General features: G+C 38.5%; 1 protein-coding gene across 5 annotated transcripts in view; it reads left to right on the top strand.

The window, feature by feature from the left end:
* The window catches only part of KAT6B (lysine acetyltransferase 6B), a 118,313-nt gene that overhangs the window by 68,161 nt on the left and 24,024 nt on the right, over window positions 1-26,128 (top strand). For 3 of the 5 annotated variants that reach the window (XM_056352035.1, XM_056352034.1, XM_056352033.1), the window contains exons 4-12: window positions 773-888; window positions 1,050-1,131; window positions 2,165-2,297; window positions 5,883-6,814; window positions 7,743-7,864; window positions 9,469-9,584; window positions 11,635-11,776; window positions 14,893-15,054; window positions 17,599-17,692. In XM_056352035.1, coding sequence (XP_056208010.1) covers window positions 773-888; window positions 1,050-1,131; window positions 2,165-2,297; window positions 5,883-6,814; window positions 7,743-7,864; window positions 9,469-9,584; window positions 11,635-11,776; window positions 14,893-15,054; window positions 17,599-17,692 — 1,899 coding nt within the window. The remainder of the gene's footprint in view (window positions 1-772; window positions 889-1,049; window positions 1,132-2,164; window positions 2,298-5,882; window positions 6,815-7,742; window positions 7,865-9,468; window positions 9,585-11,634; window positions 11,777-14,892; window positions 15,055-17,598; window positions 17,693-26,128) is intronic. The other 2 variants (XM_056352036.1, XM_056352037.1) reach the window with 2 other exon arrangements.

Raw genomic sequence — 26,128 nt, 5'->3', positions numbered from 1 at the left:
GTTGTTGAAGATGTGAAAAATCACTGCCAGTATTGCCTAAGGTGTTGCATGTGTTCGGTTGTCTGCTCTCTTGCATTAATTGGAAAAGCTACGTAGGCCTTCTGGGCTACCATGAAAAGAGGATGGTCCTGCCAGGGAATAAAACATAGTTTCATGGAGGTGGTAGCTCAGCTACTCTCCCTTACGTTGTTTTAAATCTTCCTTTGCAGCAAGTTTTTCTTGTGCCAGTTGCCAGCTTCCCTTTTTTTTTTCTTTTTTTCCTCCTTTTTACTGCTCTGAAATTGTTGTTTGTATAGAATTAAATAAGTTGGAATGAAAAATTCGTATAGTTTGACTGTTAAGTTTCTCTGGTAGACACTTCATATGTATAGAAAATATAACACTGTTTTATCTAAAGATTTCCTCTGTTTATGTTGTGCTGCTATGGAAGGAGAGTGGGATCAACTTTTTTGAAAAAAAAAATTTCAGAACAAATGGCAGTTTAATATGCTGTGGAAATTACTATTGAAAATAAAAATTCCATTTCAGGTGCTTGTGTAGACCATTCACAGGTGTCAGTTAGAGTAGAAGTCAACTTTCTACCCGTCTTCATAAGTGAGTTTTACGGCAGTTATTTTGTATCTTTGTATGAAGTAGATAAGTCAAATAATGTGTTCCAAAGTGCTAAAAACAGCTGGTGCTCGCATGGTTGTGGTGGTGCTGGTAACGTCCTGTTGAACTTGGTCAATCTTGCCAATCTTATCTCAAGCTTTAAATATTTTGGCTTTTTTAGGACATCCATCATGTTTGAAATTCTGTCCTGAGTTAACAACAAATGTGAAGGCCTTAAGATGGCAGTGTATTGAATGCAAGACATGCAGTGCATGTAGGATCCAAGGCAAAAATGCAGTAAGTTAGATTGTTGAATGTTACGTGACTTTTCTTTGTTTACTGTAGCTTTGCACTTAGCACGTATCCAAATACAAATCACTGATGTACAACTTAAAGCAATGCTGTATTAAGTGTGTTTTCTCCTCTTCCTCCCCCCTTCTCCCTTTGCCTCCCTTCAGGATAACATGCTTTTTTGCGACTCCTGTGATAGAGGGTTCCACATGGAGTGCTGTGACCCACCACTTTCCAGAATGCCAAAAGGTGATAATAAAAATCCATTCAATGAAAATACTTTCCTTCACAGTCTTTTCATACACTAAGTGACCAAAAGGTCTTGAGCATGCTGATTTTTTTTTTTTTTTTTTTTTTTTTGCGTTGGTAAACATTATTATTTCAATCATGTCAAAGCCAGTGTTATTTTTCTTTACTTGAGATATTTTCTTTCTCAGGAAAATAGTAAATGTCTGTGGTTAGTTGACCAGATGAATTCACTGTGTATTGAGCTGTTGACCAGTTTATTGAAGATGAAGTTTTACGAAGTCTGTAAAATGTTTGGTGTATATGCACGGACAAAGAAATCCTTAGAGTGGGTGAAAGAGCCTGCTGCTTCATGCCTTTTGTAAGAGTAATTTAAAATAACAGGCAAACAAACAAAACACCTGTGTTTTCAGGTTTTCTGATCTCTATAAATTTTTGATATAGAGCACTCCTCACTTCTGCTCTCACATCTTTATGGCTTTCTCTATTTAATCCTAAAGTTACACTAAAGGTTTTTCAGCCTTCCCCCCTCCAAAATCCCTAGCCTTATCTAGAATAAATGAAGTGTTCAGACATGGTCACCTAAAATTAAAAGGATGCCAAATAAGTTGTTCTACATTAAAGCGAAGATATCTAGATGCGATTTGGTGTTTTGTGTAGCACACTGTAGCCTAGATTGCTGTGTAACCCACATGTAATTCCCCCCTTCCCCCCCACAACAATCTTAATTGTGTCTGAAGAAAGATCTAGGTAGTACAAGGAGGAACAAGCTAGAACAGGAATTCTTCTAAGAACCTGTTTGATCACAATTTTTTCTGTGATCCTTGTTGCCTCCCCCCACTTGCCATGAGCATTTTGCTTTCAAAAATTTCAAAACATGGGTAGAAATGGATCACTTTTCTCTGTCCACTTCACCTTCTCTATCTCCTGTTCATAACTTGTTGACCTTGTGTATTGGTCATGTATCTTGGTAGACACCTGTGATACCAATTAAACAAACTGTGTACAATTAAACTTTTTTTTTTCTTTTATGTAGGGATGTGGATTTGCCAGGTCTGTAGACCAAAGAAGAAAGGGAGAAAGCTACTTCATGAGAAAGCTGCCCAAATAAGGCGACGATATGCAAAGCCTATTGGACGACCGAAAAATAAACTAAAGCAACGAATGTTGTAGGTTTCTCTTGAATTGTTTTTAATGTTTCTGAGACCATTGTCAAATAAGAGTTGATGCAGGTTTAACTACAGTTTTAACTGTATTTCAAGTTGGGGAAAGTAGGAGATGCGTTTTCTAGTATATCCCTTTCAGCCCAATGGTCAATAACTTCTTAATTATAGTGAATGCTTTCTGTGTCATGTCAGAAGGTGATGAAAAAACTCCTGTAACTTAATTTTCTAGGTGCCATAATTTTTTAACAGAACTTGTATCTATAGCAGATGCAAATAGAAGTCTGTATGGTAACATACGCCGCAGCTACCTTTACTCGATAATAGCGAGTTACTTGTATACAACTTCAGGAGACTGTTCTGCTCGAAGACCTGTTCAAAAGTTGCATAAAAAAGACTTTATTAGTTAGTATCAGCTCACAAAATCCATTCCAAAAAGCAAACTGTGCAAGTACTACAAAAGTTCTGGTCTCGGTGGTACTCGAAAAAAAGTATTCCTTGAGTTCTGCTGTTAAGCTGCCACTGGTTACTAGGGAAAGAGGTTGCAATTCCTCTTGCTTCTCAGGAATGTGTTTATATAAGACAAGAGAGTCCTGTAATTCTTCTGGCATCTGTCTTTCCATGGAACACTGTAGTTGGACATGTTAAGGCTTGGTTAGAGGATTGTTTAAGTAGCATTCAAATACCAAGTTGACCTTACACTGAGTGTTAAAACAGGAGCAGATTCTGTGTTAACTCCAGTAGCATGTTGCCGTCCATCACATGTTCCTATCCACATATGCCTTTCTTTTCCTGTTTAACTATCTGTTTGGCCATGTCAACTCAGCAGCTGAAAAGCTTTCCAGCTTTATCTACTTCTCATTCTGTCATGTGGCTGTTACCCAACCATTATTCTCTGTAGTCTAAGCATGTGTTTGGTATGCTTCAGAGTTGCACAGTAGCTGGTGTAAAACTTCGCATTTTGCAAAATGAGAATTTTTGGAGCTAGTGGAGGCAACATATAAGAAGAGAAGGAAAACCCCCATATTTGCACTACTGGAGTGCAGCACACTAGTCAAGTTGATATACCTGGTGCTGTGCAGCTTGCTGCATCCTCTTTCCCCTCTCTCTCTTGCTTTTTTGGACCTTGTCTTAAAGTTCAGCGTATGTTGCTCTAGGACAAGGTACAAGCTCTAGTACAGGACAAGAATGAGGTGTGGCTCTGCATGAAAGTAAAAGATGTAGTTGTAGTGGCTCGTGAGAGCTCACGGGTAAAGGAAGAGTGGGTGAAACATTCTTTTACTTCTCCATTCTCCTCCTGACTAAGTGACTTAGGCATTTGAAAGTAACTGAAATAGCCATACAACTTTCAGTGTTTTAGCTGAATTTCCTATATATCATTGTGCGTGCATAATAAAAATATTCCCTGTATCTCTAGCTACACCTCTGGTTTTACCCCTTTGGAAACCCCTAAGCCTTCCAGTGGAGGTTAGGGTTCTAACACAGTACTACCATTGTACTTCTCCTAAAAACATGTCCCTAATTTGGGTTCCCACAGTGAATTTAGCAGGAATATCTGTGTGACACAGTAATTCTGCGTATCCTCCTTCCTCATACGTGTAAAACAAAGGTTGGAAAGGTAGTGAGGGTTTTACTGTTGCATTTTTCTAATGGGATTTTGATCCACAACTTTTAAAATAAATGTCACACTAAAGGATGCAGAAGTTCTCTTAGCATTGGATTATGATTATGAATATTTTTATGAAGTTTATAAAACCAATTATATTCTTTGTAGCACGGGAGCCACATGAGCGTGTTAGAATAGTACTAGGTGTGTGGGCTCTTTATATAATAAATATTTACAATACTGTGGGCACATTTCTGTCATTTAAATGTCTATATAAAATGAAGTGATTTTTGTTTTGGAAAAATAGTAGGTAGGCGATGGGATAAGAGAAGATACTCTTCCTCATGGAATCCTATTTAAAAGTGATCGTGGGGTACAGAAGACAACAGCATCATACACATAAAAGTGTGTGGCCACATGAAATACAGGAAGGTTAGCTAATGCCACTTAGTTCTTTTTGTGTAGTACAGAGGAAATGTGTCCAGTAGTACTGGAATAATTTTTTGACTGTTGACCATCTGTAGGAAGCCCTTCACAGGCAAATTACTGTGTAGAATTAACTAAAACCATGTGTGTGTTTGCCTCTGGCAGTGATGGTGATTACTACATCTGGTAGTGAGAATATGTCTTGTGATGGACATAAGTTTATGGCACTAAAGGGTTCAAAAGACTTAGAAATTTTTGGTTTTGTGGCCTTCTAGGAGGTAACCAAATTTAAGGATGTGTGAGTGGAAAAGGGGCTAGTTCTTAAACTGGTGGGCCCTTGGAGTTCAGTAAACCAGATGGTAGCCCCAGGCTGTTCAGTCTCTAATTAGAAGTAACCTGTTGGAATTAATTACTTCAGCATCTCAATTAAGAAGGCAAAATCTGTGGAAGAAAACTTTCCACTGCAAAGTCAATAAGCAAACTTCAAAGAGCAGGATGGAAAAGGGAATGGGAGCATTTGATGCAACAATATAGCTTTGTTTGGATTTGCAATTTGATCGTGCCTCGCGATACCCATTTCTTTTACTGCAAGTAGTTTTAAATGTTCTGTCCATACATGCTTACAATATACCACTCTTCAGCGTATCCTTCAGTGTTGCTTCTCCCTTGGGTCATTAGTGACCAGTGAAACCTGTACTTCTGCTGTCACAAGTGTTGGCTTTCAGCATGCCTTTTTTCTTCCTGGTATTTAAATGACGTTCACCACTCTTCCTTCTTAACACCTTCTGTGTTAGGCCTGATAGGTTTATGGTTTTTCTACAAACACCGCTTGGTCTTACAGTTTTGCTCTTTCCTTTCCTTTGCTATTTTTGTTTCTGCAATTGTTACAATTTCTAAAGAAAAGAGTTTATTTCTTTGGCTTTGTTCTAATGCTCTTCATAAACTACCTCATTTCGCTTTTAGGTCTTTGGTGGTAATTTTTACTACTAGTGTTGACATACATAACCCAGCCAGAGTATGGAAAAATTAGTAATATCTTTAAAATGATTGTATTGCTTTAAAGGACTAATAGACTTTCTCTACAGTTTAAGCAAACGTAGTCTGAAGTGGTTTGATATGCAGTAATTTATTAACCCTGAATATGCGCATCTCCTTTGTGTGTACAATAACCTCTGAGGTGATGGAATAGTTATTGTACTCAGACAGCACGCTGATGGTTTTCTCCAAAGAGGCATGCGTTTGTCGTGCCCAAAAGTAGGTGGGGAAGCTGTATACTTGTGAGATGTTGCTATCGCAGCTGCTTCTGTTTGTATGGACTGTGGACTATCTTTTACAGAAAAGGGGGGAGGGGGGCGGGCAGGCGGGCGGGCAGGGGGCTGAAAAGAAAAAGGTGGGAAAAAAGTAGTTGAATGTTATGTCAGTGTGAAATGTATTTCCAAAGTGTGTATGTCTTTAAAGATTAAGTACAGTGGCATAAGTAACTTGTATAAACTGTAGTACTATTTGGCGGTAGTTACAGATTTTTAATACTGACTTTTATTTTCCAAATTTTTGCATAGGTCTGTAACCAGTGATGAAGGATCCGTGAATGCATTCACAGGAAGGGGGTCACCTGGTAGGGGTCAAAAGACTAAAGTCTGTACCACACCTTCATCTGGTCATGCTGCATCTGTGAAGGATTCAAGCAGCAGATTGCCTGTTACAGACCCCACTCGGCCTGGTGCCACCACCAAAATCACCACCACCTCCACCTACATATCTGCCTCTACACTTAAAGTTAACAAGAAAACCAAAGGGCTCATTGATGGCCTTACTAAGTTCTTTACACCATCACCTGATGGTCGCAGATCACGAGGTGAAATAATAGACTTTTCAAAGCACTATCGTCCAAGGAAAAAGGTCTCTCAGAAACAATCATGCACTTCTCTTGTGTTGGCTACAGGTACCACACAAAAGCTAAAACCTCCACCTTCTTCACTTCTACCCCCAACCCCCATCTCTGGTCAGAGCCCCAGTTTGCAAAAATCCAGCACTTCCACTTCTTCTAACTCTCCCCAAAGTTCTTGCAGTCAGTCAAGTGTACCCTCTTTTAGTAGCCTTCCTAATAACAGTCAGCTAAAGGGACTCTTTGATGGACTTTCTCATATCTATACTGCTCAGGGACAGTCTCGAAAAAAGGGACACCCAAGCTATGCACCACCCAAGCGTTTGCGTCGTAAACCAGAATTATCTTCCATGTCAAAATCTAATAGCCATTTCTATGGAAAAAAAGAGGTTAGGAGTAGGTTTGTTTCTCATGCCTGTACCTCTGGATGGGGTGTGTCTAGAGGACATGCTTTTAAAGCAATTGCTCACTTCAAGAGAACAACTTTCCTTAAAAAGCACAGGATTCTAGGCAGATTAAAGTATAAAGTGACCCCTCAGATGGGGACCCCCTCACCAGGGAAGGGGAGCTTGGCAGACGGAAGGATTAAACCTGATCAGGATGATGGTAAGCAAAGGTCAAAGCGCCAACCCAACCTGCGTCCCGTCCAAAACCAAAGTTCTTAATATTGTCACATAGGTCTTAGCTATTTCTCTTGTTCTTACTTCACTTTCATACAAAAGCAACAAAACTTTGACCTTTTATCTAATGCTGACTAAATCTCCAAAATGTTTTTTCTGACTAATACCACACCACCTATTTATTATTTTTTGCATCTGTAGTGACACTAGGAGCCCCAAATGCCTTCATGATGTTGCTTATGGCTGTGTAGTACCGCATGAGTAGCCACTTTTCATGCTACTTCCTTGTTCTTCCCCTGCCCTTTCTCTGGCAGTAGTGCTGTCGTCATGATTGTGTGCTGTCAGTGCTTATAATGGTGGGCATTTCAATTCATTTCCCTCTGCTCCATTGCTTTTTCATGAACAATTCCATCCTGCTACAGTCTCCACAACACTTGATCTGTACTGCTGTGAACTACCTTCTTTATAATTACTTTTACTTAAGAAAAAATATATTTATAAATGTTTGAATGTAAACTTAGCTTAGCATTGGCCTCCAGCTTTAAAGGGCAACTTTTTTTTCTCTTATTTTTATTTTTACCTTGTAGAGCGTACTGGAATTTATCAGATGGCATAGTTCTAGTGATAGAATATACTCCATTTCATGAGGTTCAAACCTAATTTAGTAGAACTGGACTCTAAAGGCTTATACAGACAGGCAAAAGCAAGTACCTAAAATAGCTCATGCAAACAGCAAACTACAAAACAAGAAGGGGGGAAGGTTTCATTTCTGTTACTTAGTAATCCCAAATTTAGTTAAAATGGGGACTCATGACAGCTATAGTTGCTACAATTCGATTTAGGAGTATCACTTTGGTAAGGCACGTGTAACCTTCATGTCTGTGAATAAACTTTTTGCTGGTTTTAAATAACAGATACTGAAATCAAACTAAGCATCAAACAAGAAAATACGGATGTATTTCTGGTGGGAAGCAAGGACACTGTTACACAGGAGGATTTGGAAGTGTTTAAACAGGCTCGAGAGCTTTCCCTGGAGGTAAGAACCATGTTGCATAAAATGTAGTTATTTTTGTACATAAACACTCGGTTCACTTTCATAAGTCTATTCATCTTCATTTTGAATATCCTTCTTTTGAGCTAATGTGTCATGCCTGCTGTGAATTTAATTTGGAAGACACTATATATACAGTTCGATTCTTGTAGATAGGAGACGAGGCATCACGCTGGAATGGGTCAGATAAGTGACGCTCGTGATAGGTTGTGAGAGATACACTTAGGCATTTTGGACACAGGGCTACCACTGATTAAGCACAGAGATTAAGCGTAGATGACATCGTGGTCAGGGCTGAGAGGATGCTGGTTGGTAAGACTGTGCCTGATGATTTTCCTCTGTACATAAAGCAGCCACTGTGAGAAGTTAAGTCTGTCCCAGCAAATACTGTTTATTGGGAAGCTGGGTTTAGAGAGTTCATAACTTCATTTTGGCCAATGATTTAATGCACTTTGAGTTTAAATACCATAGATTTTTCTAGCAATGAAAATATTTGAGCTGAATCTGACGAAAAGTGTTTATATGAGCTGGTGTTAATGCTGTTCTTTAAGGTATGCAGTGGTGATCTAAAGCTTGTGGAGACTGAGCTTTTTCTGTTAGGGGGTTTTTAGGAAGTTGGATGTGGGAGCTGAATTTTCTTATAGCAAAAAGACACTTAGGCTTTTCTGTGTCTATGAAATGAACAGCTGGTGTCTTTGAGAACCTGGGTCAGAAGGGAGATGTATGTAATGTTTCAACTGATGTGTTCTTAAAATTGCATCATAAATGAATACATCTTGTACTTTTTTCCCGTAATGGAATTAACTTAATTTTTTTCAGGTTTAGTGTACAAGAGCTGGCATTACTTGCTATGGGTCGATGTGGTGACCTTTTTATAGTTTCAATTTAGAGAGTGTTAACCAACAAACTCAAACCAAGTTTAAAGATTGAACTTCATTATTAATTTGTACTTCTGCTGGGTAGTGGAAATGGTTCCCACCTCATCCTTTCTTTGTCTTTCATACGCAGTCCAAAAATGTTAGGTAGTAAGATTTCTAAAATTTGTGGCATTGAAGTTACTCCCTCCTTTCCTTTTTTTGAGTTTTGCCAGCCCTTTAAAGTCCAGTAGTCCTTCTCTTATCAGCTCCACTTCAGTACGATAGCAGAGATCAATGTGTGTTAGCGTACTGTTGACTGTTAAGAGATAAATTCCAAGGACTCTGGAAGGGTTCTGCTGATGGATTCTCTCTCATGGTCTTGACAAAAGGACAGCTTTGAGTTTGAACCAGAACTGTAAAGGAGACGTGGGAAAAAAAGGAACTGAGGTGGTTATGCCTCTTACGTGGCTGGGCCGTGCACCACCTATATGTATGCACGTACTTTTAAGCATTGCTCACTCAACTTCATGTTCAGTTGCTTGGTATCTTGAAGGAAATTTTAACTGTTTGACTGTTCACAGACACTGTCATCTGTCCAGGTTGGAAAACTTAAGCAACTGCTTTGAATACTTCATGTTTCTCACACCTTCACCGGGTGAAATTGATGATGTAAAGCTAACTTTCCTTTTACTTTTTCTATAACTAGTACTTTGTTTTTATTGCACCTGACAGAAAATCGGGTGTAAAAACACTGGTGAAACAAGTGGGCGATACCCATCAGTGATTGAGTTTGGAAAATACGAGATCCAGACCTGGTATTCTTCACCTTACCCACAGGAATATGCAAGGTAGTGAGTTGTCAGGATTGCAGTACATTGTGGGATTTTTTTTCTAATGTGATAATTAATTTTTGTATTCATGTAACTGTTTATAACTTAAACTTTTAAAAGTAAATATGCTTTTGTAATTATAAGTAAGAACAAGGATTTGTGTGTCTTTTTTCTTCTCCCTAATTCTAATCAAAGGTGCATTAAAAAGACTGATTTTTTCCTAGTCCTGCATGAACGTAATCTTGCAGTGTGTTGGCATGGTTTTGTTTCTCCTTGTTTATTTGGGGGGTTTTGGTTTTTGTGTTTGTTTTGGTTTTTTTTTTTCTTTTGTTAGGGGTTTTGTTTGGTTTTTTTTAAACCTTTGCAACCAGGTATGTCGAACTTCTGGCCATTCAGAGAATTAATCTTGTTTGTCATCCAGAATTCATTAACCTCCTTTTTCTAGGGACCAGGGAGAAGTTTGAACATGCTAGATAAATAAAGTCAAAGTGAGCAAGATGTGGCAACAGCATCTTGTTTCTGGCCACCTTTGCTGGGGTGCACCTCGGAGTCAGGCAGAGAGCATGAAACTAGTGTGTGTGCTCAGCAGATCTCTGCTGATCTTTGCGTTTACTGAAAATACATGTTTTACACATTCATTGGATCCTTGGCCCACGTGGAGATTTTCGAGAACTGTATGTTTATCAAGCTCTACTACTATAGTAAGAAGCAACCAAATTATGTGGTCTGTTCCAAAATACCTTTGCGCAGCGTTATTGTAAACTGCATTTTCTCTCTTTCCCTCTCATTCCTAGATACGGTCATCTTTATGCAGTGCGAATAAGGGATATGTTGTGAATTGGTAGTATAAAAATCAAGGGATAACAAAAGTGTATAGAGCATTTCTGTTTCCTCTTAGTACCACTGCTTTTAAAGTGTTAATATTTTATTTCAGTTTCTTTTTCATTCCCTCAATTTAGATCATATTTTTAAAAAGTTTCCTTTTCCATCAAGTAAATTAATGCCAGATAAAGGCGTAGTGATGGATAATTATTAGTATGAGGCAACAGCAGGATGGCATCTGTATGAGGCAGTGTGGTTCTTGGCTCTGAGTGTAGTGGGATTACATCTTGGAACAAGCTACTTTTTGTGCTGTTGATAAACTTCCTTAAAATTCTGGAGTAGTGTAAACCAGGACTGTGATCCCAGCATGATCCCAGGATGTGCCAGTAGCTTCAGAGCAGATAAATATTCTCCTCTGCTGTAAAACTTGGTTGACTGCTTTCTGCAGCAGTCTTCCACTGCTTCAGTAGTTTAGAAATGAAGGTAAATAGCCATAAAATTAACTGGAAAAGAGTGGTTTCTGGTACATGGAACACCTGTCAGCATTGTCTTGCACAGGGCATGTGGGTTACTTGTATGTAGTCTGAACTGAATCCTCCCCAGATGAGTACAGCCGTCTTTGTTGTGGAGATGTGTGGAAGGGAGATGATTTGCCTAAACAGAAACTGTTAGGATGGGCTTCTGTGGTCAAGTGAAGTGATCGTTGAGGTGGAGGTGACAGGGTACGATCCTTCTGCAGTTTGCTGTCCCACCCACATACACAGAAGACAGTGGAAAGAAAAATTGTCTCCTAACCTTCCCCACATACAAAGTAAGGAAAACTAAAGGGAAGGAGATTCCCTGTATGCTGCTGTGTGCCTCTTTTCACTGGAAGAAGAAAGGTAAAATTTGAGGTATGACTCCAGCATACTGGAAACCACAGCAAAAGCTTAGGGGGAATGTGGGAAGCAGGAAGTAACTGGGGTCTGCTGGAGGCTGGACCACAAACAGCTGACCACAGTCCGAGTCTGTTGAATTAGGTTCACTGTGATTGATCAATTCTGATGGTGCCTGCCTTTTCTAATGGCTGACGTGTGTTATGTTTAGTCATGCACTCCAATGTGATACTTATTTGTTTAAACTGAAGCAGCATTTACTTATGGTACCTTATGTTTAAATGGGGAGGGCCTTTCACTTTGTGGCAACTGTTTCGTTTATGGAATTTAACAAATTTTTAGTATAAAATATCTTTCTAATTTTCATACAGATTACCAAAGCTTTACCTGTGTGAATTCTGTCTTAAATACATGAAAAGTAAAAACATTTTGTTAAGGCACTCAGAGAAATGTGGCTGGTTTCATCCCCCAGCCAATGAAATCTACAGAAGAAATGACCTTTCAGTATTTGAGGTAGGTATATCAAAAATGTAAATTTCTGAAAGTAACCAGTTTGCAGATATTACAGACAAGTTGTAGAACTATTGAAAACTTTAACATACTTAAATACTTCCTTGGAGATTGTTCTTATACTGCAAAACCAAGTCCATCTTCCCTGTCCTGTTCCACCCTGCCACATTGTCTCACGATTCTTACTATCTTTACTTGTACTTCATGCATTAGCCAGCCTCTTAAGATACTTGCATAACATGTATCTTAAATGAGGATTGCAGTGGAAGCCCTTTGACTGGATTGCCTTTCCCTTCTCAGGAAAAGTATGTCTTGCACCCATTTACATTTGAGTGTCTTGGGTGTAGGGACAATACTAATTGATCTGTAGATGCTTCCAATGTAGAAAACCAAGCAAAGCAGTTTATTCTGTATTGTTCTAAAAATACAAATTTAGCTACTAAGTGCTTTTACCTTGCTTTTGGATGCTTGAAAAACTTTCCCTGAAACATGCTGGCTCAGTGGCAGAGGTTCAGTCCCAACTTCGGCCAGAATGCACTGCTTCTCATTTATAAAGCCTGGAGTTGAGCTTGTGGATACGTCGTCTTTTATAATCAAAACTATTCTCTTGGGAGACAACTTCTTTTAAAGTTTGATGTTTTAAAGGCATCCTGGACAATAGAATTCTGTTTCAGATAGCATTGCTGTAGTGACTAAAGCTATACATTAACCTCCACGTTCCTGTTTCTCACAAGTTGTTACCAACTGCATTAACAGAAGAGACTGCAGGATTTCTTTTGAGGCTGTTACTCAACAGCAAAATTCAGATGTGTATATTGTTAACTTCTTAATTGCAGGTATAGCTTCTACCTGAACATGTGTTTTCATATTGTATAAGTGTCTATTGTGCTTGGCCATTGCCATTATCTGTTCAAACAATGGTAGATGCAGTCTTGAAGTCCTTAAATTAGAACAAGATCTTAATATTTGGTTCCCATGTTTTTGGTTTTGTGCTATTAAAAAATAGCTATCTGCGTCAAGATTGCTTCCTTCCTGACTTGGGCAGTTTTTATGAAGATCATAGATCTGCCAGCAAAAAGCTTAAGATGTAAACAGACTTAACTCTCTTCCTATTCAAGAAAACAAATTGTCCTGGTCGGTCCAAAATGTCTTATGTTTTCTCTACTAGTGGGTGTTAAGAACTATGCAGCATTCAATAGGCAAATCCTGCTTTCTAGTTTATTTTCATTAGCTACTGCCAACAAGTGAATAAAAACTTTTTTTTTTTTTTTTTTTTGAGTAAAGCTCTGGGAAAGGGAGTGAGGAGGTGGGGGATTGACAAAAAACACATGGAAGACAAAGTGCATGTGAAGGCAATGTCCTGATTCTTTCTCTGCTGCTCTTATTCTCTTTCTCTGTTTTAGGTGCTCCAGTAAGCACTTAGGTTAAAACTTCTGAAATAAAGTGGTGTGGGTTTTTTTTATTTTATTTATTATTTCAAATGTTAATGTCAGTTGTTGCTCTGGTAACTGAGAAACTTACTCATCAGTTGAGAAACTTACTCATCAGTTGATATCCTTCCTGATAGATAATTTCAGGAATTTTGTTCACCCATTTTCTGTTAGGCAGAATGAAGGGGTTGTGGTTTCCTTCATGCTTTCTGTTTTGAGAGAAATAGAAATGAGTTTGGCATTTAAGATGTATGTACCTCTGCCCAGAGCATGACTTTTGACAGACTTGAGAGAAGACTTCGACATAGTTTACTACTATGCTGTAGTCAAGGAGCTTTTGACAGATACTTGCTTTTGAACTTGCAGACCCTCTTTATTTTTTTTCTTGTTTTCCTTTTTTCTCCTCTTGTCATATCTAAAACTGATGAACAAGCTGTGTTTGCCTGGCATTTAAGTTTTTTACATTTCTATACAAGCATTCTTACTGAAAAAGCTTACATAATTTGGGGGTTATGGCTTACTTAGTGATGATTTCTGCTTGGTTAATATTAGCATTTAATTTCCATGCTTACTAATAGGTGTTACAAGGAATAAAAAGCATCTGGACTGTGGAGTGAGTTTTATGACAGTTTAATGTATTTGATGGGATCTCAAGTGCTGTATGCAAGTTTATTCTGATACCTTTAGAAGCAATAGCTGTCCATTAAATGTTTTTTTCTTTAATCCAGATAATTCAACTATATTACAGAAGTCACCTTGAAATCTCTTAAGTATATCCCAAAGGTTGGGTTTTACTCAGATTTGTAAGTAGGATTTTTACTAAAACCAAATTAGAACAGAATATGGCTTCTTTCTCTGCACAGCGTGCGTACCATATGGCTGGCTGTGTGAATGAAATACAGCTAGTGACTTTATCAAAGAACGTCAGCACAAGCAAACCTTTCCATTAAGAAGATTATTTAAAAATGCTGTTGCCTTTGACTGAGCCTTCCCTTTCATGGAGTAACTAATTGATCTAGGAAATCTGCATCTGTCTGGCTTTTCTGTAGCTGTCTGAGTCACAGCTTGACTCTTTACACTCATATAACATACCTAGACTAATTGTAGTACTTAGCCTGAAAATTCACTTCTCTTACTCGATAGCGTTTAGTCTGGCATAGACATTTTATCTTGTCTGATTTATCTAAAACATTGCTGTGATTGATAGGTAATTGGCAACTCATTCATTGGCCTTACACCTTAAGGATTCAGCATAGCACACTTGATTTTTTTGTTGGGTTTTTTTGATTGTTGTACACCACTGCCTTCTAGCAAACTACAGTTTATTGTAGTTTTAACTAGTACATTATTGTTGTCTGTGTCATATTCATTTTCATTCCTGGAATGAAGTGAAAGAGGTAAGTGTAACTTGAAAATTAAAAGGTGAAGTTACTTTGTTTGGTAAAACTGGATACTCAGAGGGTACATACAAATGCACGGTAATCGGTACTAAAACTGGAGAACTTTTATTTAACAAGCTAGGGCATTTCTCTTCCGAACCCTAATGTGGTGTTTGGTTTTGGGTTTGTTTTTTTTAATGTAACACCATATTGATGATGTTTTCCTTCTATGATAACATTGATTCAATAAGTTGTTTTGTCCTAACATGTTTGAGACATTGGAAGTAACTGCATCTGTCTTGCTTTCTAGGTTGATGGAAATGTGAGCAAAATTTATTGTCAGAATCTGTGTTTGTTAGCTAAGCTCTTTCTGGACCACAAAACATTATATTACGATGTTGAACCATTCCTCTTCTATGTCCTTACAAAAAATGATGAGAAAGGCTGCCATTTAGTTGGATATTTCTCTAAGGTAAAAAAAAAAAAAGTGTTTGTTTTTGTTGGGTTTTTTTAAATCATTTGTAACTTCCCGCTGTCCTTAATACCTGTGCCAACAGCAAAGAAAAACAGTTCTGGAGCTTGAAATCATCTCTGTAAATCTCAAATACAGTGTGCATTGTCTCAGATCAGATACACTCATACTTTCTTGTCTCAAAGAGTGATGCAAATTGAGAAATTTCATGCACTTGCAGCAACAAGCACTGGGGTTTAGTTTTGTTGGTTTGGGGTTTTTTGGTTTAGTTTTTGGTTGGTTTGTTTGTGTTGTGGTTTAACCCCAGCTAGCAACTAAACTTCTCCAGCTGCTTGCTCACTCCCCCTGCCAGCGGGATGGGGAGAATTGGGGAAAAGGTAAGTGTCTTGTGGTTTCAGTTGAAAGTTAAATCTTTGCGCCCCCCCCCCCCCCCCCATCATTTTTGCAATAGTATATATAGCAAGTCTAATTTCTAAAAGTGCTAGCTACTTGAAGTGGTGATGTGTTTTCATGGGTTTACTGCTAGGAGTTCAGGCTGGCTATTTAGCCATAAAAGGCCAGCTGTGTTCATTTCTTGTGTACGATCTGATCTAATTGGTTACTCATTGCAGAGCATGTAAGAATGCATTGCCTAACTTTATAGTGGATGCTGCCTTTATGTTTTTTGGTGGATGTTTATTGGTTCGGGTTTGGCTGTGATTTTTGAAGCAATAGGTGGCTGCTATAGACAAAAATAATACGGATGTGGACAAAGATGACCAAAAATAATGTTCAAGTATTAGATGTGCCTGCAACAGGAAAAGATTCCAAATATTGTCCGTAAGAAATGTGATGAATTGATACAATTAGTCAGAAATTCAGTACTACTTGCCCCTAGTATCACCACCTCCTATCACCTATATGATCTTCTTTCTTTAAGAAGTGATTCGTATGAAGATACTATCTTGAAGTCTAAAAATCTTGTCAGAGTACCTGCATATTACGCAGGCATCTCTTGGGGGTGTGACCAATTCCTTCTAACATGTGGGCCTTCCTGGGATTAAAGTAACAGTGACATGTGTAGGTACAATTTGCTTTGTCTTTTATGTCAGTCAGAAGCTTTTGTGGCATACAAATGCATCCATTCTTATATAAGCAAGTATTTTCTAGATGTATTTAAGATACTGCACATGTTAAGGTGTGTGTCTCTTGCTGTTTGTTCCTTCTTTCAGCAAGGATGCATTTGCTTCCCCCGCTTCACCCCTGTTGCTTCTGGCCAGTCTGTCAGATTTGATGATCATAAATGTTTTAGCTATCTAAACTTTGGGAGAAAAAACCTCAGCTTCATCTCAAATTATTTACTCAGTTGCAGGTGTTGTCCTGTCCCCTTCCTGGTTTGGTTGTTTTGTTGTTGTTTTTTTGAAGGTGTATGCTCTTGCTGGCAGAAATGCTCTGGCTTTTCTTCCTTGATTACAAATACGTTGCCAGGATGTGAACTTCATGTTAGCAGCAGTCTTGAGAGTTTGGGAAGCCTGTACAGAGAAAATACTTCACCGTGCTGTGGAAACTAAGAGACCTTGGGAAATAACAGCTTTGGTATCTGCTCTCTCTCAGAGCTGGAGAAATGTTTGGAAACTAACATACTGGCATGTGATGCTGTCAGTGCCATCTTATGTGTGGAGGCTGAAGTGATAGGAGGTGTCTTGAACTATATACGTGCTTGCCACAACTTCTTGTCAGTTGTGCTGACCTGGATATTTTTGGTTGATTTATTTGGTCTTGCTCAAAACTATCTTGTGCTGATTTTGGGGTTGTTTTTCTGTGTGTGTAATCTGTTAAAGGTAACAAGACTCGAAGGCTCTTCCTTTCATCAATAAATCTGAAAGAAACCTATAACCTTACATTGTTAGAACAGCTTCCTAATTTAGTTTTTCCCTTCTGTTGTCTTAAACAATCAGTAATATTTGCCTTCGTTGCCTGTATGTTATATGACTGCATTCTGTCTGAAAGAGCTCTGGCTTCTGAGTGTTCTGCCTTGATTTGGATCCAGGTGAGAAGCCTTCAGCTTTGAAAAAGTTAGTATGCTTCAAGTAGCAACTGCTTAGTTCTATGGGTATGGGGTTCCTCCCTTCCAGCCTGACTCCAGATTCATTGACAGAGAAGACAAAGATGGGAACTGGCAGGCGCTTAGTGTAGCAGTTGCAGAAAATACAACTTCACTGTGTGTATGGATATTATTTTCCACTTTCATATCCTTGACAGAATTGTCAGTGAAGCATGAAAATATTTCCCTCTTCTTCCTGTCCTCCTTTGCAGCACTTGAACTTCATTATGCTGTTTGGACAATAAGATGCTGAGTAGTTCGCTAATTTAGAAGAATCTTGACTGTTATGTTTGATAATTCCTCCTTATAATTAAATATGAACATGGAATTATTTGACTTTGGTATTGACCCCATGCATCTGTTCACCTTATTGGGATATTTTACAAGGACAGTGGCAGGTGCAGGCAGTTGCCCACTTCAGCAGTGCTTTGACATACTTGATCTGTTTCTCCTTCCCACAGGAAAAGCTTTGCCAGCAGAAGTACAATGTCTCCTGCATAATGATCATGCCCCAGTACCAAAGGCAAGGATTTGGAAGGTTTCTCATTGATTTCAGTAAGTGAAGTGTTTTATTTACACTTGTGATCCAAGGAGCTGATGGCTGTTACAAGAAATTGTAGCATATGAAACTTTATTTAACTTGCTTTGTCGTTTTTATCAATAGATAATGGAATTTCTGTTTATATTTATGTAGGATAGAAAAGCTCCTTGAAGTGAAAAACTTACTGCTGCTCTGTTATTGTACTCGAGGAAATTGAGAATGAATCTCTCAGCAGTAATACCAGCTCACAAAGCTATTATCCTGAATGAATTGTCTAAATTACTTTCCACTTTGCTTTGCTCATTAGTATAAGAAGAGGCAATTATTTGTGATTATAGCTAAGAAGGTGTTAGTACAAGGCATTCTCTACATTCTAATATTCTAACTTATATCTTCTTTTAGCTAAAAAACTGTTTTAGCTGAAGAATTGCCACATAGAAGGAATGTATCGTGGTTTTTGTCTTGAAGTTCATCACTTTCTTTGTGGAAATTGTTACCAGAGAAAAGCGTAGGTGCTCATGGCTGCATATGTACTTGCTGCTTTATTTTGCTGAGTTGTCTGACCTGTTAGAAAGTTCAGGCACACTAGTTTAAATATAGATTTGTTATTCCCCAAATCTTTAAGCTGCAATGAAACTCCAGACAAAAATGTCTAAAGGAACTCTCAGATCAGTGTCCTCAGTACTACTGAATCCAGCTTTCTACTGTAATTTAGAGGGGAGATAAGGAATTAGTTTCTGGTTTATGTGGTTAGGCTTCACTATTACCTATGGGTTTTTTTAAAGTGCTGTAGAATCACATGACAATAGAGATAGTTAAGACAGTAGGATTTCTGCCCTGAAGGTGTATGCAAGAACATTAAAATGCAAATAATAACGCATTGTAGTATAATGGCAGGACAAAGGCAGTAATTAGTAACTGTGGAGTTCGCAAATTCTGTGTCTTGTAGTGTGTTCTACCCACCTTGGCTATGCTAGAGTTCATAAGGATACTTAGTATGTCTCATCATTGCTTGGCTTCATAAACAGACCTTGCTATACTCCTGTGAGTTAGGTAATGATGGTTGCGGACCACTTAATCCACCATTGAAATGTAGCTGTCACTGGAGCAGAACGCAACAGCTGTTCCATTGTGTGCCTTCTGCAAGCTTATAGGAAAGGCAGTGAGAAGTACTGCATATTGTGGAACTGTGGAGTGAACTTTAAGCTTGCTTAGGTTGAAATTGGACCTGTTCTAGGATTAGGATCTCTTCTTGCAAAAAGAGATGGGGAGGTTTTACTGAGCGCAGCTGGTAAGTACTTCTGGGCTTTTTGTTTGTTACTCTGCGATGTCTTTCAAAAAAAGCACTCTCAACAAACGTTATTCTGGTTGAGTTTGTGATAGTTGTGTCTTCAGAACTGATGATGTGGCTGTGAAACCTGTGGATTCCACAGAAGGTCTGCATATGAGTATGTTGTGTCTCTGGAACTATGCTCTGTCACTGTGCCATGTGGTACTTAATCTGGAAAAAATCAGTAGGGTGTTCTGTCCCGCTTACTGTTCTGGGAAAAGAAGCACATTGGATTGTTCAAATCATTAGCATTTCTGCAATAACTTGCAACATGATCTAATGGTATCCTTAGCTTGAAGCTTGTCTGGTGCTACTCTTCGTCTTTCCTCTTTGCAGATACAGGCACAGCTGTATGCGTGCTGGGCATGGTCCGGAGACCAGCTTTAGTTTCACTGTAGCTAACAGACTGCCCGCTTTGTGAGTGCAGTCAGCCCTTCCGTACCTTTCGTACCTTTCCCTTTGTTTTCTGGACAGAGGTTCCCTTAACTAACTGGTATGGGACTGTCTGAGTTTCCAGCAGAATAAGGACCCAAGAGATGACTGAGAAATTCTGGCTCTGTAGCGAGAAGGAAGTGCAAACTAAATGAAAGGTAGTGAGAGAGAACTGCTTGTGGCTGGTTTTGCCTAGGTGTAGAAAAGAAGGTAAAACTTGCAAGGCCTCTTTTTGTGGCTTGTATTTATATCCTTTTGCAGGATGGAGGCTGAATGCCATTAAATGAGGCAGCCATAGCCTGATCTGGATTAGTGAGCACAAAATCTGTCTTTGCACAAAAAAAACCCCTTCAAAATCAGTTACCTACTTTTTTCCCCCCCTTCAAATTTTATTTGCATTTCTACCTCCTGGTTTGCAGTTGACTGAGTACCATCTTCTTGTACTTCACCCATTTTGTTCACTTGCAGTCTCCTCCTGATAACTGGCCTGGGAAGATGGGATACAACAAAACCCCAGTTACTATTCTAAACTTGAACAGAGCAAGTTTATCATAGTGTTACTGGCAACAAATATTTTAAACTATCTAGACTGTCATGTTCTCATTAAGTTATTGGATGATAAATTTCGTGCTCTGAATGTTAAGTCTTTGTTATGCAGGTAACACATCTGAACTGCTCTATCTTAAATTCTGTGAAGTGGTCGCTGGTACTTGCCTTTTTTATAACTGTAACTAGAACAGTGTTTAGACTGAAATAATAAAAATGTTTCTGAGCAAGTAATTTTCAGAAAATGATAGTTAAAAACCACAAAAGGGAAGGTCTCAAGAACTGTGTGCAAGCAGCGGACTGCTCACGTTACTTTGTCTGTATCTAGACATTTGACAGTTAGAAAGGCTGGAAAGAACGTAGCCTTAAGCCACTACACAACTTCTGCTTTGTCAGCAGTCTCATGAAAATGTAGTTTGTGGTACAGAATATGCTGCTTTTTCGGTAAGTGAAATGCATTTGTTTGTTCATATTGTGATGCATTCTTTTGTATTGAACCAACTTAACCTGTACAGATGAGTCTATGTGGTCATCCCTATAACTTGCAAGAGAAAATAAATTATTCTGCTAAAAGAAAAATAGGTATGTTTTCTGACCATTGAATTTTTTTTCAATTTAACTCTTTGCAAACTACATTTAAACTTCTCTATATTTCAAATAGAAACTGATAATGCTGTTACTACTTATTCTGTAGACGCCAACATAAAGCTTTGTGTAAGGTCTGTCTCTACAGGAATCTATAACTTCACATGTGGAAAAAAGATATTTAGGAAGTGTACTTTAACTTTTGTGAGAAGAAAGCATGCTGAAAAATGCCGGAGTTCTTAGTCTGATCATCTTCAGCAGATTTTTTATATGTAGTTTTCTGTATGTCATTGGTCATTTAAATAGAAATGTTGTTTTTAAAAACAATACTTGTGTCTGTATCTATTCTGTCTATTAAAGCCTTGAAAGATATATTTTTTTTTTGTAGAGAAGTTAAGAGTTTGATAGAAACTTGTTGAGCTGTTAAGAAATGAGAAGACGAGACGTTTACTTGTAAATATTTATCAGATGGTGAAACTGTTGATATGTAAAATTGCAGACTTGATAGTCCTTCATTTCACTTAATTTGTTTCAAGATCAAATCAGTTTAACCTGTTTTATTTTCTAGAAGCATGTCATACTGAAGACAAAGTAGTTTATATGAAAGTCTTCATTTTGTTTACACTGAGTATGCTTTGTTAAATATTATTTTATTACAATCTGATTTTTCATATAGAGAACCTAATTTTTACTTGGAGTGTACCTGAATATACAAAAGCAGTTCCTGCAAATGAATAAGGGTCTTAATTTCCTTGTTATATTTTTACTTTCCTGTCTTTTACAGGACTGGTAATTCTTGCCAAACTTCTTGGGTTGGGGCTCTTTGTTTGGTTTGCATTTCCTTGTTCTTCTTGCATTATGTGAGGTTGACTGGATTGTGATTGCAGGGTTGTACCTGAGGGAGAATAATCGACTTGTGCATCAGGTTTTTGTATTTGCCGTAAATTAAGATTTGGACAAGTAGACTCCAGCTTATTTTGATCCAGAAATAAATCAGAGATAAGTTTTTCTTTACTTTCTTGATTTGAGCTCTCACAAAGCTTAAAATCTTCATATGCTTTATTTCTAGTCATTAGGCTGCCATGCCAGAACATATTAGTATTTCTTTATTTGGCATATTTAATAGAGAGTTCAGTATTACTGGAATGTAATACTGCAGTATTTCATATTTGTAAGTGTAAAGCCATCTTGGAATTCTCACTTCCTCACAAAGCTCATCTCAGCCCAGTCCCATACTTCTGCTTACTGGATTGCAAACGCCATGCTGGAGGCCTAGCAGCAGCTGGAGGAAAAAAACTGCGTGTGACAATATTAGGATAAACCTTTCAAACTGCTGGCTAGTATGTTGATGGTTCATTTGCATCACAGTGACAACTGGGCTCAATGCAGAGGAGCAAAGCCCCTGATAGCCTTTTGTTATCTATCTTGAGGGTTTTCCTGGTCCAATTGATTGTAGCACTTTCTTCCTGCCCTTCAGAATTCCTTCTTTTCATTTGGTTTATCTGTCATTGTGAAATGATTATTCTTCCTTGAGAGAGGAAATGTGTTTTAATGATGCTTGGATCCTAATTGTCTGGGGTTTTTTTTGTTTCACTTGTCTGTGTCTTTGCAAAAGTCGGTGCAGCCCCATTAGCTTGAACTAACCCCCGATTCCTTTCAGGATGTGTAGCTCAGCCTTTTTATTTATTTATTTATTTTATTTTAATTTTTACTGTTTTAGTCAGGAGACCATGATGGGGAAGGTCAATTCAAGTCTGTGAGTGGAAGAAACAAACAGAATTTGTCTTACTTGAGAAGTTGTGTTCTGCTGTAGGAAAAATGGCTTTGTTGAATGTCCTTGTTAGCTCATTTCCCCAAATCTAATACCTGTTCCTTGGTCAAGTATTTTTTTCTTGCTCTGTTCAAATGGGTGAGTAAATCTGCAAGTCCTGATTTGCAGAAGCAGCAGAGTACCAGCAGTGGCAGCACTCGTGCAACAGCTGATGTATAACCCCAGGGAAGGCAAGTTTCCAAGGGATGAGAGGAGTAAAATGTTGGCTGTACAAGTAAAGGGAAAATAAACTGTTAATGAAGAGTTACATCTTTCCTCCTAAATACTTTTCATGAGTAAGCGTCAGAGCAATTGATAAAGGGGGTCAGCACCATTACCAAATATTTATAAATCAGTAACAGAGAGAGATACCCACTTTCTAGCTCAAAGTCAGTTAGGTTAGTGGCAACATTCATTAGCCTACATTGCTTCTCAGTAGGAGATGGCTCAGCAAAGGCTTGTGAACAAAATTTGGTGGGGTGGAGTATTCATTTGCCATTTACAGCTTTGAAAAGCTTGATTGAAGATCTGGAACTACAGCTTGTTTCTTTGAACTTGGTTGTTCCAGTCCAGTCTTCTCCCCTGCAAATTCCTACAATCACTTGCCCATCTGCAATCGTTTAAGGGCTTTTATGTGCAAAAGCTGAGTCAGTTCTGGGCTGGAAGTGGGGGGGGGGGGGGGGGGGGGGGGGGGTAAGGACAGATGTCCTCAAAGGTGTTAGTTAAACCCAGATCATGTCCCGATCTTGTATGCGGCTTCCATTGAGAATAAGGGATGGTGATGGGGTAGTGAATAGGCAAAAAAGGAGGGATACATTTGCAAAGTGCCTTCTTGAATTCTTCCAGTTTGTACTTGTTTCAGAAGATCTCTGTGGAAATGTGGAAGATCTTCATTGCTTAGGGCTCAGTCATGCAGAAGTGGTAATCTTGTGGATTAAGTCCACAGGATTACTTGGGGCATAAAAGCTGACCCACAAGCATTGGCAGGTGACACAAACCTGTGCTGATGGGAATGAGGGCACTTCATTTATTTCCTAGTACCAGTAGTTTTGAGAGAGTTTTGAAACAAGCTGAGAAAACTGCGTTGCATGAAACCTAGGATAGTCTTCAGACAAAGTTTAAGGAGACTCATGAGTACGAGATTTTCTTCTGGTCCGTAGTGCAACTTTGTTCTCCCTACAGATTTGGTAAAGACCTGGTCTAGCCTGTAAAATCAGTTTTTCTGTGAAAGGGAGGAGGTTTGGCTTCTGCTAAGGTTGAAGAAAAACATGAATACAGTTCAAGAATAAAACCGCTGATTTCTAAATATGGTCAATTCGAAAAGCATTTTCTCTTCTAGGATCACCTAGTTACTTTAAACCAGTTCGTGGCTCCAATACTTTAAAAGCGCTATCTTCTGATAGAGACAAAAAGTGTTGATTTGTTGTGTGTTTTTTTCTTTAATTGAAAAAAAAGCATCTCCTTTACACAATTTTGGGCCTAGTTTTCTCACTCATATCCGTTACTGTGTGTTGGATTTTTGCATTGTCTTCGGAAGGAGTCAGGGTTCGGCTTTCCATGGCAAGTAGCAGTTTGTACAGCAAGTTGCTCTTCCAAATCAGTCTTCCACACTGGCTTTGTGGTGCTTTGGTGTATTAGGAAGGCTTGGAAACATTGCTGTGCCAGAAGATTGATTTCATAACTTTTACCTCTTTTCCTGCTGCAGTGTTTCTAGGCTTTCTGGTTTAACAGCAAATTAGGTTACTCCTCTGTGGAAACCTGTAAAGCAGTGGCTTCTGGTGAACCACCATGTTTGTGCAGTTATCCCCCAAAACCAGGCTGAACAAAACTTGAAACTAGTGATGAATAACACATGGCCTGTCATTTAGGTAATTTATGGCTGATAGATGATACTAGCATTTGAGAAAATGTCATCCCTGTTTTGAAGACAAGTAACTTTAAAAAAAAAAATACGAGTAATGTGATGGAATTAAGTGGTGGAATAGAGAAAAAAATGCCACCTGAAGTTTTCACAGTGGCTCTGGGGAACTAGTGTATCAGGAAAGGAAGAGCCTTGGAAAAGGTAGCAAATTGTATCGGTTTCCTCTTCATTATGATGAGTTCACACAATTTCTTTGCTGCGTAGCCTTAGCTTGTGTAAAGTAGCCTTGTAGTAACAAGGAGAACTGATGTAAAAATCTGTATTCAGCTGGAAAGAAGACACAACCTTGAACTGAGGGAACTTGCATTCTTTATAATAATTCATAAATTTAACGTTGGAAAACCAAAGCAGACTAGGAAAAAAAGAAAAGGTAAGGGTGGATGCTGTAATGGAGTATATCTGTGTGTTCACTTATATGGCATGTAAGTTGTGGCTTGTGGTATGCTTATGGAACTACTGGGAACCACTTCTGGTACCTGCCTGCTGTTCAGAGCTAGGCCCAAGCTGCAACAGGCTCTAAGTGGTTGGATCTACTGCTTTGGTGTGTGTTTATATAGAATTGATAGTCTAAATCCCTTAATCTGGTCGTGGGAAATAATGCTTTGTCTGAAAGTAATGTTTTCAAAGACCTACTTGAAGAAAATCAGAGGGAATTCTTTTAAATTAGAAGTACTTATAATCAAATATGGATATGAAATAGAAATAACATTCAAAAAATTCGGGTGTCTGTGGAATGGTGAACTCTTTCTGTAAACAGCCCTTATGCTGTTCTCTTCCAAAGCCTGTTGTTAAGATATTTTACAGTTTGCTGTTACAAATACTGAAATATAGCAGAACTACAATCTAGGAATAAACACACTTTAAAAAAAACCCAACATGTTTACATTCATGCTATGCTCTGTGAACAGAATTGAGATGGAGGTGAAGTGGTACCATTTGTTTTTTTAAGATAAAATTTATCTTAACCAAAAGCATTTTAGCATTCCCTTTTTCACATTAGAGTCCTGAAAGAATGATTTTGCTACTGCTGAGGGTGTGGCAAGCAGGGTGAAAATGAGAGGCTGAGGGTGTAAAGGAATAGGATTTTTTTTTAATAGGCTTTATTGGAAAAATGTATTCTCAGACTGCACTTGTGAAGTCAACACCACAAATCTAAGGATCTCTATAAAATAAGCCTGTGTCGTTTATTATCTGTGGTGGTCCATACTGAATCATTCTGGTTGGTTGGGGGTTTTTGTTTGGTTGTTTTGGTTTTTTGTTGTTGGTTTGTTTTTTTTTTTTTAAACTACTGACTGACCTGTGTACCCCAGTACAGAACACTGTGTCAGTCTTCTGGTCAGTTTTGTTGGTGTTTTCACGGATGTATTGTGTCCAGATGAAGGGTTGAATTACCTGCCTTTTTTCTCTTTTTTTCCTTTAAGAGGGAGTTGGAAGCGTGTGTCTGTGGGAGCTGTGAATTTGTGAGGGAGCCTAAATGCTGCTGCTTATTTTATGTTCTTTTCTTGATGATTGATTATGTTGCTGACCTGAAGGCATGAGTTTGGCCTCTCCTAAATAAGTAGTAAGGAGCATTCTGTCAAGCTGAGATTTAGATGAGGGGGGAATAAAGATGGATTTTGAATCAAGCTTTGTTGACTTAAGATTATTCCAAGAAAATCAGCCTCTTGGGATTTCTTGGCATCACTTTTATATAGCTGCAAGACACTGTGCATTTATCAGAACCGCAAAAGAAAGCAGGCATGTCACTTCAGATACAGAAGCTAAGACTGTTTTAACTGAAGAGCATCTTATTTCAGATAGCATTGAAAATAGCTAAAAGGCAAGGC

The sequence above is a fragment of the Falco biarmicus genome, chromosome 9 (genome assembly GCF_023638135.1).
Source record: "Falco biarmicus isolate bFalBia1 chromosome 9, bFalBia1.pri, whole genome shotgun sequence".
NCBI lineage: Eukaryota > Metazoa > Chordata > Aves > Falconiformes > Falconidae > Falco > Falco biarmicus.
The sequence above is the reverse complement of the archived record's forward strand: the minus strand, read 5'-3'. Positions and strand labels throughout refer to the sequence as shown.